The following is a 15,618-nucleotide window of genomic DNA, read 5'->3' as shown; positions in this document are numbered from 1 at the left end:
TCACTTCCTTGGTTTTTATGTGTTTCTTAACTAATAGCATAACCCCTCCCTCCTTCCTATCCTGTCTATCCTTTCTGTAGACGTTGTACTCCCCAAATTGCAGTTCTGCATCCCTTATATCTGTGTGACACCACATCTCTGATATCCCAACAATATCTGCCTTTGATGTTTTGAGCAATACCTCAAATTCATCAAATTTATTTACTAAACTCCTAGCATTGGTGTACACGCAAGTATACCTGCACCTGTTTCTATTCTTAGCTACCTAACACAACCCATGTGTTTACTTGTACCGCAGTGGCTCCCAGCAGTCTCTGAAATATCATGCATCTTGTTTTTCAGGCTTCTGCTCATTCTAATAGAAGCAGTGCAAGAATCTCTTTCACCTCTGCCAGTGGCTACTGTCAATCTATTGGTCTTTGTCTCCCCCCAAGCTAGCAGTTTTCCGACCCACCTAACACTACCTCGATAGCATCAGCAAATATTCTTGCACCCTTCCTATTTAAGTGTATCCCATCCCTATAGAAGCAATCTCTCCTGTTAACAAGTACAGTCCAGGCTGAAAAAAATTCTACCCCTTGAGCCTTGCACAATCTTTCCAGGGCCGAATTGATCGACAAGGCTCTCATCATATACTCCCTCCTATCGTGTCTGGGCAGAATTGCAGACACTTTCAAATTCAACCCTAATTCTTGGCTTTTGTTCAACAGTGACCTGTACTTGTTAAGTAATTCTGCCGGTCTCCTACTCTTAATATTATTAGTGCCAACGTATACAACTATATCACCTTTTGTGCCCTTAAAAGATGATATTCGCTCTACAACATCATCAATCTTTGCCCCTGGCAGACATACCCTGGTCCTGTTCCACCTATCCTTTTTACAAAGCATGTTCCCTGTTTCCCTGGCAATAGAGTCACCAACAACTACTAGTTCCTTCGGGACCAGCGCATTCTGCCTTGGGGGTTGTCTCTGTGTCACGTGATGCCCAAGTGCAAGCTCTGGCGTTGATGTGGGCAGCTGAGAGCTTGATGGGCCCCTCAATTTAGTTTCTTCGAGGGCATCCACCCTGTCCTTCAAGCTCTCATATAGGCCCACAAGAACGCTGAGTTGTTGCCTGATATCGATACACTCCTTGCATCGCGCACACACAAAGACATCCCCCATGGCAGTATCGTGTCCTGTACCCGATTGCTCTGCAAACATCAAGCAAACAGTGCATTTTATAAGGCTGTGAGTCAGAGGACAACTGCCCTCCCTCAGTTCTGCTCTGAGCCACAGCACTTCCATTAGCTTGAGCCTTTTTGCTTGAGCCTTTAGCATGCTGTTCGAGGTGCAGCATTCTATAGTCAGCTGTAATACATGAGTGAAGTTGTCGAGCTAGTTCCCACTTGGCATGCATGCACACCAAGGTCAACGTCAGTGCCTCATGAAACCGTTGGTTGAAAAAAACTGATCAGTATGGTATTTAAATGGTTTGCGCAAACTATTTAAATACAAGCATGCAATTCCAAGAATGTTTCAAATGTGCATATATACTGTATAATTATATGTATTAATAATGTACAGTGTGAATTTAACTTATATCATTATTGTATTGAGATACAGTGAGATAAATATAAAGCAGTTGGCTATGAGTATTTAACAAAATGTAACTTAAACAGCACTCTAAATGAATTTTCTTTATTTGAATTGGTTTTGCATATGCACAGTTTTGTTAAAAGGAAATGATATGGTTGAAATATTTATTGACTATGCAGATTTTTATAGAAATTTCCATGATAGTACCTCAATTAATATTCAGAGAAATAGGTATCCTAACTGCTTCTTGTATTTTAGAACTAGACAGAAAACTTAATGCTGTGCAGATTAACCAAGATCCTGGAAATATTTACATAATGGTTTCCCCAAAGCTTCTGGGATCCAAGTTAGCAACTGTTGGAGTAAATCGTTGGATTTATCTTTCTAATAACAATGGTATGTTTAACATTTATATATATTAAATATAGTAATATCTCATTAATCAAATTGAAGGGATTGAAAAATATATATGGGTACAAAGTTTTTAAAATGGGCTCACTGTGATTATATGTGAAAATATACGTAGATGCAGAAGTGCATGTAAAAGAATTGCCCTTTAAACTAGTGTCTCCCAACATTTCCAATAACAGTGACTCCTTGTATTATTTTTCTTGTTCCATGGACCCAATGTTTTTTGAAGATTGTTTCTGCCCCCCCCCCCCTGAAATTTCATTAAGTAACAAATGTTAAAAGAAAAAAATATAAAATTCATGCTCAGACAATCTGCAAACTATATAGTTTACAGTATTGAACATAGAGTTGGAACCACTGCTTTAAACGGACAGTTTTATATATAGTATGTTAATTCTTCATCTTATGTTAATTTCAGTTATAACATCAGCTAATATTTCTTTAAGATAAGAACTAACCAAATACACAAAGCACTTGTTCAAATCACTCTGAAAATTATTAATGTTATTATTCATAAAACTCGATTTATTGATGTTATCTATGCACACAGAATTTGAAGTGTCTATATCTTAAGTAAGAAAAAATGTAAAGATTTACATTGTGAATTCTCTCACTTCTTTTGAACTGCAGAACAGGCCCTCTTAATTGTATCACAGTTAAGAGGTCCTATTCTGTTTTCTTTTGTCAGGATCTGTTCATGATATCATTATGGTTCATAGATTAATCACTTTTAAACAAGTAGTTTAAAACACAGTTTATTCTTCTTATGTTTTCACTTATAATACTATTGAAGAAGCACTATTAGAACAAAAATGAATTTGAGCTTCTATTTTCCAAATATGCCTTCATGTGAGATTTCACCGCAGAAAGCATTATCTTTTTTTCAAAAAATGACTTCATGCAAGATTTCACTGCAGAAAGCATTATCAGTTCATGTAATATGGACACACACACACACACACACACGCACACACACCACAAATAAAGTATCAGATTTCTTGCATGGAAGCTTCAGTCTTTGTGTGATTTCACTCTGATATCCTGACCATTGAACATCTAGTAAAGCTGCACCAATATGATTCCTTTCTTTGTAGAGAAAGGAATTATATAGTGCAGTCTGTTAATTTATGGTCATTACTGTTCAGTTATATCAGGAAATTCCAAGAAACATAAGTTATACTGCTATTGCAAACTTTTGTCTTTAGCATGAAGAGCTCATGCTAAGGACAGAAGATCATGTCACATTGGCAACAGTCCTTATTGTGTTTTGCAAGAATTAATTGAATTAAACTTGTTGAATATAAGCTTTTGTTGATAAACTTAATTGTTTTATTTAGAGTTTAAATGTATAAACATTTCGTATATTGCCTTATTAGTAGAGTAAAGGAATGTTTATGATATCTAAAGTTAAAACCCAATGAGTTTTCTCCCAAAATTATTAAATGCATTCCTTGTTATGCAATAGCATTATGTTTCATCAGTTTATACCTGCATAAAAGTATACACATTGTCACTCACATCAGAAGTAATGAGGTTTGATTTTTAAAGTATAAATTATTGTAACTTGTATAATTTATTATATGAATTGGGTTAGGGGCCATTTATCTAGGTAGACCCTCATCTCCTAAGATAGGCATGAATGGACTAACTACGATCCAGATCCATTGTCCACTCCTCACCTTATAGTGTGACCTGTTTGGTTAGTTAGCTGTATAGCTGCTGAATGAATGAGGATGGGCTGCCAGTATGGAACAAACCAGCCAAATTCGATAAAATAGGCGGCTGAAACTTCTTCACTATAGTAATGCAAAGCAATACAATACCAGCTGGGATATCATCAGTCCGTGCTAAGTTTGTTATGGAGCCAGGATACCTAGTGTTAAATCTGCTATTGAAACAACCATCAAGATAGGTACCATTAATATTAGATGCTTAAATAGCAAAGAAGGGGAATTAAAGAACTTTTGATGTGACGCTAGAACACCTGGTATTACAGAAATTGACATATTTCTGTAATATGTCAATTTCTGTTTAGGGGAGCTGCTGCTAAACAATAACTATGAACTAATTTAAGCTTGAAGCATAGCTGCCAACTCTCTGGATCTGTAATGGAGAATCCATCTTTTTTACTTGATTTTACCCCTTTTCCATCTCACAATTGTTGTTGATGGTATTGTAGGTGACAAAGAGTCTCCATGTTTTTGTAAAAATTCAGTTTTCTTTTCTCAAAAAATAGTTTTACTATGCTGAAATTGGAATTTTTTAAAAATTACAAATTTCTGCTTATTTTTGTTAAAGAATTGGTTATCAGGTGGTGTGCTAGCCAACATTGCAAAATAGAAATGGGGGATAAATACTTCGTTCTTTGTGCAGTTTCTCCATGTGCAGTGCAAAGCTAATTAACAATACTTTTAGTAAGATGCCAAAGAAATATGGCATAAATTTCAGAAGATATATGCAAGATTTTCCATGAGTCGTAAAATCTGAAAGAAATAACATGTTTGTGTTTTGTACTGTACATAGACGTGATTTTTTCAATTTTAAGTGGTGGGAAACACAGATGAAATCAGGCATTTGCAAACAAATAAGCATAAGGGCAGCATGCAGTGCATAGAAAGAAATGCAGAAATAGATGGAACATTTCATAGTGATGATAATGTTATAAGTCTTGAATGTTTTTATTTGCATATTTTGTCATAAAACATAATCTTCCTCTGAGTTATGCTATTCATGCAGGTGTGTTGTTTTGAAATATGTTTCCTGATAGTGAAATAGCAAAAATATATGATTATGGAAGAACAACAACAACTGTCATTGTTAGTGAAATTGCACAGATAGGGAAAGAAGTGATAGTGATGGACCATTTCTGATTGCTACAGATGGCATAATCAAAGTGATTCCAAGCTATATCTCCTTGTGGTAATCTTTTTTAATAATTAAAAAAAAAAAAAGCCAAATTAAATACTGCTTATTGTCAGTATCAGCATTGCTAGGTAGTTCTACAGGGAATAACATCTGAAAGGAAAGTGGAGGAGAAATTGATGAAGATGGACATAAAAAAAAACACCAGGAGTGGATGGAATCTATCCATAATTATGAGAGCATCCTTGTATTCAGGGGTGTTTCCTATGGACTGGAGATGTGCGAATGTATCCCCAGTTCATAAAGTGGGATCAAAAGGCAACATGAGTAATTACAGACCTGTTAGCTTAATGTCTGTTCCAGGGAAAATAATGGAATCAGTGGAAAAGTGATGTTGCTATGAACACTTGGCCGCCACAAGCCAATTATCCCTGTGGTAACTTTTCTGCCTCTTGCTTAAAACTCTTAAAATCAAAAGTCCAGATCGAATATGGACCACTTTTGCGGTCCATATTCGATCTGGACAGGCATGCAATTACATTGCAATCACAGCATGGATTTGCTAAGGGGCAGTCTTGTCTAGCCAATCTGATAGGTTACTATGTTGCAGTGACCAAGGAACTGGATGCAAAAAAGTAATTTTGACATCATATACTTGGATTTCAGGAAGGCTTTTGATACTGCACATAAAAGACGTGCTGTACAAACTGGAGCAATGTTGGTATTAAGGGAAAGTTACTGCTATGGATAAAGGGATGGTTAAGTGGAAGATGACAGAGATTGGCTATCAATGGGCACTAGTCTTTGTGGACCAATGTTATTAGTGGAGTTCCTAGGATTCAGTTTCATGGGTTAAAATTCCGCCTCGGGCTTGGATCAAAGTACCTCAAAAAACACCTTGGGAGGTGCACTATGGCCACAGAAGCCGATGCACCAACAACTACCAAAAAAAAAAAAAAAAAAAAAAAAGGATTCAGTGCTGGGCCCATTGTTGTTTTCAATATTTATCAGTGATATTGATGAAGGTATATTAGGCTTAATGTCTAAGTATGCAGATGATACAAAGATTTTTGGCAGGGTGGTTAACAACTGTCATCAGGGTGCACTACTGCAACAGAATCTAGGAAAATTGGGTTGATGGGCTGAGAAATGGCAGTTGAAGTTTAACATTGACAAATAGAAGGTACTGCATATGGGTAGCAGTAACCCCAGAGTGTCAGCTGTGTGGTACTACACTGTTTAATAAACCAGAATGAAAACAAATTGAGGGTAATTGTGTAGTCAGACATAAAATTCTCTGAACAGTGCAGACGTGCTGCCAGGACAGCTCATGGGACTTTTTTGTCAATGATATGCAGAAACTTTGCTTGCAGAGATAAGGAGGTGATTATCACTTTGTATAAGGCCATGGTTAGACTGCATCTTGATTACTGTATACAAGTCTGGAGGCATCAATTTAGGAAGGATGTAGATCAGCTGGAACAGGTGCAAAGAAGGCAGTCAGACTGGTCAAGGGTACAAAAGGATGCTCTTAGGTAGAAAGGCTTCAGTTCTGCAAACTGCTGCATCTCGAGACTAGCCACCTGCAGAGAGATCTGATTGAGGTGTTTAAAGCCTTAAATATATTGAGTAAGCCAAATGTTAATGGCATTCTTCCACTTGCTGAGACTATACAAATGAGGGGACATAAATTCAAGTTGAGGAAGGATGGTTGGATGTGTGGAAGTTTGCCTTCAGCCAGCAGGTGGTTGATTGTTGGAATAGACTTCCATCTGTTGTTGTGGAAGTGGATGGGTTGAATAAATTCAAGGAAGAACTAGACGGATTCTTTGATATATGGATGGGTGAACTGTGTACATTTTTTTTTTTTTGGCTGATTCTATATAAGCTTGCTTTCTTGCAGAATTCGTCATTACTGCTACTGCTACATTAGGAATCTTCTTCTGACAACCTAAAAGTTTTTTGGATTCTTTAAAAAAATTCTCTTTGTCACAGTATTGATAATTTCCCTGCTATGGCAGATCTTAAAACTGGAGTAGTAAGAGTATTAAAAGAGGAGATTAGCACATGGTTGTAATAGGCTGTCCTTGTCATCTCATTAATTTGTGTGCTGAAAACAGGGCTGCATGCCTTCCTGTTAAAGTGGATGAATATGTGATGGACATTTATTATTATCAAGAAAGAAGTGCTAAAATTAAATATAGATTTAAACATTTTCAATTAATACATTCCACTGAAGTAAAAAAGATTTTGAAGCTAGTGTGTTCACATTGGCTGTCTTTGATCAAATGTTTAACTAGACTGGTAGAACAGTAGAAACACCTGATAAATCTATTTAGAGAAGGATTGGAAGTGGTGGAAAAACCCCAGGAGCACTTTTCAAAGTTACCAAAATGAAAAAGCACCACAAGCAATCACTGAATACCGACTCATATTGAAATCCAGTTCATGATTCAAGATAAAACAAATAAAGAAAAATTATGGTGAACTTTTCAAGAAAACAAACTTCTGAATTGCAAATTTCTAGTGAAAGCAGTCATAAATAAGCCAAGCAAGCTGATAATTTTAGGCATGTTATCCTCACATGTGCAGAGAGTCTGTTCGTGTTCCTCTCTTCTGGCTTGAATAAACTAGTTTGCTTGTTTTGTTTAAATGTTTGAAAATCTGAACGCAGCTCGTCAATCCATGTACTGAGATAATTATTCCTAATATATTGAAGAATATTATGTGCTTTATTATGCCAACAGTTTTTAAATCTTCCACTTCCATTTTGGAAGTTGATTACTATAGCAGACTAAACCAGAGGAATGGTTAAGACCTGGGCATTTCTACTACCAAGGCCATGGAGAGGGTAAAACAAGAGGAGAAAATTATGGCTCTTTTATAAAATAAAATACTGTAAATGCAATAAAATACTTCATTGCTGTATGTGACATGGTGCACAAGTTCCCATTGAAAAATGAATACTAACAGAATGGAGACGTTAGAGACAAATTTTAAAGGATACAGTTGTGCATGCAATGAGATGTGTGTGGGCACGAGGTTGACCATTCAACCACTAGAGTGGTGTTCATTGTTGCTGAATGGATGTGTATGGGTATGCTTCCAGTGCTTATCTAGTCTCAAAACAATTGCATCCAAGATATGCTAGTCTCATTTCCTTCCTGTGGTTCATAGTTCTTGAATTACATGATATATTAAGCGACTCTAGCCAGAGTTGGTGGTGAAAGTGATGGGACTGGTCAATCACTTCATAATCGTGCTTGGGATTAAGGTCACAGTGGGTCGACCAGAGGTGTTCCATGATTGTGGATTGGTCAGTCTCAGCAAGGCGAATCGATCTGTTGTGCTCTGCAAGTCGGTCCTGAAGGCATCTCGAGGTCTTCCCTATGTAGCAGGCAGCTGTTACAATCTTTGCAGGTTATGCGGTATACTACACTGCTGTGCAAGAGAGGGGTGACTGGAGTCTTTACGTTGGAAACCAGAGAATGCAAGTTTCTACCAGGTAGCTGCACGCATTTTATGTTGTATTCTCAAAGGATTTTTGAAATCTGTCCCGACATGCCCGGATAGTACGGAATGTAGGTGGTGGTGGGTACATTGTGATGAGTTGATGGCAGTCTCGGGTGGATCACGAGATCCTGCGCTTTCAATAAACACTTGTCCAATATTGGACAAGTGCTTATTATCCCAAGGCCGCCATCAACTCATGACAATGTGCCCACCGCCTACATTCCCTACTATCCAGGCATGTAGGGCCAGATTTCAAAAATTTTTTGAGAATACAACATAAAATGCTAAAGAAGTGGATGAAACAACAGATGTTTTACATCAGTTCCTTTCAGTTATGGTGTGAGAACCTACCAGCTGCTATTATGAAATTAAAAAGAATTGGTATACATGTAGTTCTTGATCAGAGAACTGGAAAATGTAAAAAGAAGCTTGAAATATAAAAAATTATCCCAAGTTATTCTTGGCATTGTAATAATTCCTTATAGCAATTCTGAGTGCCAGACAATAATTTTTAATTAGGTTTAAAAAAAACTAAATTCAGATCTTTTTCTGGTGAAGCTTTAAAAATTCTCTTGACACCGAAGTCTGAACAGCATTGTCATTGTTATAAACAAAACTTTGGCCCAGCATTTCTGAAGACTTGCAACAGTATTTTTGAAGCAGTCATGATCAGCTGATGTCTAACATTCAGTCCAGACAGAAAACCACACAGAAAGAAAAATCCTAGGTAATTTAATGTTTGAAAGAATGCTGTGCTAGTAAACAGGCCTTTGGCTGTATTTTAATATGAAATTTATATATTGTTAGTGAAATTTAATTTCTGGTGCAGTGTAGACATAACAAAAACTTTCTGCTTCTTCCAAAAATCTCCCATTTTCCTTCTGCTTATGATTGCCTGATCTCCAGCTTTTTGGAAGTCGAAAGTTGGAGCTAGGTAGAACTACGACACAGTACAAGGAGGGACTGGTAGTAGTTTTTTGAAATAGTTTGGATGAAAGTTTAATTGGCTTGGAAGCATTATCTAGTAAATTTATATAAAGCAAATTTAAGATGGTAGGTTGGATGATGAAATTTGTCAGTTTGTATGAATCACCTGAAGTTTCAAAGGAACACTCACAGAGAGAGAGAGAGAGAGAGAGAGAGAGAGAGAGAGAGAGAGAGAGAGAGAGAGAGAGAGAGAGAGAGAGAGAAGTAGTAGTAATGGTTGGATATTTCAATAGCAGGGTAGAAAATAACAATCACATCTACAAAGGTATATAAGGAAAATTTGGAGGGAAAAGTAAACCTAACAATAATAGTAAAAAGCTATTAGAAATTTGTTCAAGCTGTATACTCTCAATTACAAATTGAGATTACAGTGCTTAAGCATAAAGATAGATAAAAGTTTAATAAATTGGGAACGAGAGTTTCTGTTTTATTAGCTTAAATTGGCATATTAACTTATTTTCTAGAGTAGCTTTATATTCCTAGTTACGATACTTAGTTTAAAGTTTAACTTAGATGGAGATTTTTAGGTTATTACTTAGTATCGGTAAGGGTATCCAATCCACATGTTACAAGTTTTGCAGCTCCGCTGAACGAGAAGTTTTTTTAGCCATATTTAGCCGCTTTATTGGCCAATTGTTATATTAAATTATTTTCTATAAGTAGTTTATAGACCTAGTCAAGATCCTTGGTTTATTCTGAATTGAGACAGTGAGATTTTGGAAGTTAATTATACTTAAGTGTCCGTAGATTTACCTTTCGTAACTTGCAACCATTGTTATACGATACATTATATCCCAAACTAGATAGCGTTAGCTTAGTATAGTATAGTATATTATATTATATAATATAATATTGTCAATTAATCAGTAAAAATCTATTAATCTTGTTAAACTTCATTGTCAATTAAATTGTACTTTTTAACTAAATACATATAACGACTTAGATTTTACAAACGTAACATAAATTAATTAATTAATTAATTTATGTATTAATTAATTAATTAATTAATTAATACATAACTTGGTATGGAAGTTATATAAACTGAACTCATAGATAATACTTGATACTGAAAGTATATATAGATATATAGTGTTATAACTGTGTTGGAATACAAGTTTATGGTTATAATTTTGTACTGAAATTAAAATTTTATTGAAATTAAATTGAAATCATGACTCAGACCAGAGCAGCAAAGCAAAAGGCTCAAGCTAATGGGAGTGCTGTGGCTCAGGGGAGAACTAAGGGGGGGCAGTTGCCCTCTGAATCACAGCCTTTTTAAATGTACTGTTTGCTTGATGTTTGTGGACAATCGGGTACGGGACATGATATTGCCATGGGGGATGTCTTTGTGTGTGTGCAATGTAAGGAGTGTAAGGAAATCAGGCGACAACTCAGCGTTGTTATGGGCCTATATGAGAGCTTGAAGGACAGGGTGGATGCCCTCAAAGGATCTAAATTGAGGGGCCCATCAAGCTCTCAGCTGCCCACATCAATGCCAGAGCTTGCACTTGATCATCACACAACATAGCGGCAACCCCCAAGGCAGAATGTGCTGGTCCCACAGGAACTAGCAGTTGTTGGTGACTGTCGTCAGGGTAACAGGGAACATGGTATGTAAAAAGGATAGGTGGAACAGAACCAGGGTATGTCTGCCAGGAGCAAAGGTTGATGACGTTGTAGAGCAGATATCATCTTTTAAGTGCACAAAAGGTGATATTGTTGTACATGTTGGCACTAATGATATTAAGAGTAGGAGACTGGCAGAATTACTTAACAAGTACAGATCACTGTTGAAAAAAAGCTGTGAATTAGGGTTGAATTTGAAAGTGTCTGCAATTCTGACCAGACACGATAGGAGGAAATATATGATGAGAGCCTTGTCTATCAATTCGGCCCTGGAAAGATTATGCAAGGCTCAAGGGGTAGAATTTTTTTCAGCCTGGACTGTACTTGTTAACAGGAGAGACTGCTTCTACAGGGATGGGATACACTTAAATAGAAAGGGTGCAAGAATATTTGCTGATGCTATCGAGGCAGTGTTAGGTGGGTCGGAAAACTGCTAGTTTGGGGGGAGACAAAGACCAATAGATTGACAGTAGCCACTGGCAGAGGTGAAAGGGATTCTTGCACTGCTTCTATTGGAATGAGCAGCAGCCTGGAAAACAAGATGCAGGGTATTTCAGAGACTGGTGGGAGTAATTGTGGTACAAGTAAACACATTTGTTGTGTTAGGGTAGCTAAGAATAGGAACAGGTGCATGTATACTTGCATATACACCAATGCTAGGAGTTTGATAAATAAATTTGATGAATTTGAGGTATTGTTCAAAACATCAAAGGCAGATATTGTTGGGATATCAGTGACGTGGTGTCACACAGATATAAGGAATGCAGAACTGGAATTTGGGGAGTACGATGTGTACAGAAAGGATAGACAGGATAAGAAGGGGGGAGGGGTTAGGCTATTAGTTAAGAAACACATAAAATCCAAGGAAGTGAAGCCAGTCGACATCGCTGAACAGTGCAGTGTCGAGTCAGTTTGGTGTGACCTAAGCATTGGGAGATCAAAATTGAGAGTAGGAGTGTGCTATAGGCCTAATGACTCTGATGAGTATAATAAGAAATTGAACAGGGAAATAGAGTGGGCCAGTAAATCAGAGAATCTTATAATGGGAGATTTTAATTTCCCAGATATCGACTGGAATTTGTGGGTTGGTCACTCACATACTAGCAATCATTTGATGATTGTTTTCTACATCAGCATGTTTTGTAGGCAACTAGAGAGAGTAATATTCTTGATCTGATTATCAGTAGTGATTCTTCATGCATTAAGAATCTGCAGATAAAGGAACCACTAGTTGGCAGTGATCACAGTGTGCTGAAGTGGGATTTACTCAAAAAGGTAACTACCATCAGGAAGGGTTTTTGCTTTCGTAAAGGTGACTATGATGGGCTGAGACAGTATTTAAATTCTATACAATGGGACCAACTGATGATGTTACCAACAGCAAATTCCAAATGGAAAGCATTCAAAGAATTTATCTTGGAAGCTACTAGGCTTTACATACCAACTAACAAATATTGTTCAAGGTTTAAGCCTAAATGGATGTCAGATGAACTAATGAGATATATGGCAGAGAAGAAAAATGCATGGGATACATATAAATTAATGGGTGACATGTAAGCCTATGATAGATATAAGCTGGTCTATAACCAAGTCACAAAGAAGATTAGGCAGGCAAAGGCAGATTATGAGAAATCCTTGGCAAAGGATGCAAAGAAAAACAGAAAAAGAGTTCTTTACGTATGTAAACTCTAGAAGGAAAGGGATGAATCAGATTGGTCCACTGGATATTGATGGTTCAACTGTTGATGATCCTGCTCAGGTGCCTAACAAGCTAAACGAGTATTTTGCTTCTACATTCACACATGAGAAGTTATTGTTATTTGGTTGGTTTTTTTTTAGGAGCATTAGCAACTAAGGCCATATTGCTCCAGGGATATGCGGTGGTCATTCCCTGACCTTTCCACATCCTCCGTATTTGGTAGTCATGGGCTCGAACCCCGGTCTAATCAAGGAGTGTGTGCTACGCACTGCTGCTCCTGGCTACAGAGGTGCCATTATGAGAAGTTATTCAGGAAGGGGAATGCCAGAGGTGAAGTAAACTCTGGCAGTGAGCTAGATGATTTTGTAATAACTGAGAAGAAAGTGGTGGAAAACTTGTTGAGAATAAACATAAAAAAGGCACCTGTTGTGGATGGGATCTATCCAGTAATATTAAAGGAGGCAGCAAAGAAAGTAAGCAAACCCTTAACCATAATTATGAGAGCTTCTTTGGACTCAGGAGAGGTACCCATAGACTGGAGATGTGCAGATGTGACCCCAATTCACAAAGGAGGATCAAAGGCTGACGCAAGTAATTATAGACCTGTGAGTTTAACTTTTGTTTCAGGAAAATTAATGGAGGCTCTGGTTAAAGAAGCACTGCAAGATCATCTAGACAAGACTTCACTTATAGCTTGGACACAGCATGGTTTTGTTAAGGGAAAGTCTTGTCTGACCAATTTGATTGGATACTGTGATGCAGTCACAAAAGAACTGGATGCAGGGAATAACTTTGATATTATATATTTGAATCTTAGAAAGGCTTTTGATACTGTTGCACATGGAAGACTGCTGCACAAATTGGAGCAGTGTGGCATTGGAGGCAGATTTCTGCTATGGATAAAGGGGTGGTTGAGGGGGAGAAGACAGAGAGTGGTCATCAATGGACACTGCTCTTCGTGGACTAATGTTATTAGTTCTTCAGAGTTCAGTTTTGGGTCCATTGTTGTTTTCTGTATTTATAAATAATATTGATGATGGTATATCAAGCTTAATGTCCAAGTTTGCAGACGATATGAAGGTTGGCAGGATTGTCAATGACACTAATGACAGTCCACTGCTGCAACAGCATCTAGAAAAGTTGAGCAGATGGGCTGAGAGGTGGCAAATGAAGTTTAACATTGACAAATATAAAATTCTACATTTGGGAAACAGTAACCGCAGAGCAACGTATCAACTCTGTGGTACTACACTGACAGTGGTGGAGAATGAAAAGGACCTGGGGGTAATTGTGCAGGCAAATATGAAGTTTTCTGATCAGTGCAGACAGGCTGCAAGACTAGCTCATGGTATCTTGTCAATGATATACAGGAATTTTTCTAGCAGGGTTAAGGAGGTGATTATTCTGAGGTGAGTATAAGGCTATGGTCAGGCCACACCTTGAGTACTGTATACAGGTCTGGAGGCCTCATTTCAAATAAGGATATAGAGCTGCTGAATGAGTACAGAGAAGGGCAGCAAGATTAGTGAATGGAACAAAGGGTTGCTCTTACGAAGAAAGGCTTAAGTTTTGCAAATTACAGTGTCTGGAGACTAGGCACCGGCAAGGTGATCTGATAGAGGTGTATAAAGCCTTGAATGGTTTGAGCATGCTCAATGCTGATGGGATTCTTCCTCTTGCTCAGAATAATCACCTGAGAGAGCATAAATTCAAATTGAGGAAAGACAGATGTAGGATAGATGTGTGGAAATTGGCCTTTAGCCAGCGGGTAGTTTGTTGGTGGAACCGACTTCCATCCCTTGTTGTGGAAGTTGATAGCCTAAATAAATTTAAAGCTCAGCTGGACAGGTATTTCGAACAAACGGAGGGGTGAATGGTAGTGGGTTTTTTTTTTTTGCTGATGCTGCATAAGCTTGCTGGCTTTCATCATATGCCTCTACTAATGCTAATGTTTATATGTAGAGCACATAATAGAAACAAGGAAAGTATAATTAACTATGTAATTACAGGAGTCTTAAATGACTATTTGTAGATGCAAAGGTATATAGAGGATTTCAGCTTGGAAGTAACCATAACCTTGTATTGAGCAAGTTAAAAATGATTTTACTCCTTCTATGGTAACTAATGCCAAAAATAGTTTTTTTTTTTTTTTTTTAGGAGCATTAGCAACTAAGGCCATATTGCTCTGGAGATATGCGGTGGTCATTCCTTGACCTTTCCGCATCCTCCATATTTGGTTGTCACGGGCCGGAACCCTGGTCTAATCAAGAAGCATGTAGTATGCACTGCTGCTCCTGCTCACCTGGCTACAGAGGTGCCAAATAAAAGGTATAAAGTCCTTAATGACAGTATAGTGATTTCTTCAATTGTCGGTCATTTGGACAGGTCTGTGTCCCATTGATGACTGGAGGAATTTCTAAAATTCTCTTCATTTGAAGCTGTAGTTATCCAATCTGAAGTGAAGGTAGAAGGAGTTCCTCCCATGCATTGCTTCAGGTTTTTCATCCCACACGACATGCAGATTGGCCGAGACAGAAATATACATTTCTGTAGACATATACACAATGGAGCAATATGGTTTAAGTTGCTGATGCTCCTGTAAATCAACAACAACAAGAGGTATAAAAAATATTTAAATCAGCAAAAATCAAGATCCTCTTAGATGTGTCAATGTTCATTAAATACAAAAATCTTTTTGGTTAAAAGTTCATGAAATTCCTTATGCTAACGTGACTAGATGAAGAATGGCAAACTTTTAATAGAGCTTGAATGTAAGCTGAAAAAGATGCATGTGGGAAGAATTTCTGTAAAGGCAAGAAATTCCAAATTCCTTGCACTGCCTCCATAGCCAAGTGGTCAGGAGTGGGGGTGCAATAGCACATGCTCTTTGAGCAGACCGGGGTTCAAACCCCCTCACTGCTAAATACAGTCGATCTGCCA

The 15,618-nt window shown here is 37.6% G+C and overlaps 1 protein-coding gene across 1 annotated transcript in view; it reads left to right on the top strand.

The window, feature by feature from the left end:
* PIG-S (phosphatidylinositol glycan anchor biosynthesis class S) overlaps positions 1 to 15,618 on the top strand; it is a 270,275-nt gene that overhangs the window by 88,389 nt on the left and 166,268 nt on the right. The window contains exon 4 of the mRNA XM_090389333.1: positions 1,839 to 1,976. Coding sequence (XP_090245459.1) covers positions 1,839 to 1,976 — 138 coding nt within the window. The remainder of the gene's footprint in view (positions 1 to 1,838; positions 1,977 to 15,618) is intronic.

This window comes from Mastigoproctus giganteus, unplaced genomic scaffold (assembly GCF_048544385.1).
Source record: "Mastigoproctus giganteus isolate SK-2022 unplaced genomic scaffold, ASM4854438v1 scaffold_15, whole genome shotgun sequence".
Lineage (NCBI taxonomy): Eukaryota > Metazoa > Arthropoda > Arachnida > Uropygi > Thelyphonidae > Mastigoproctus > Mastigoproctus giganteus.
This window is presented reverse-complemented; position numbering and strand designations above follow the sequence as displayed.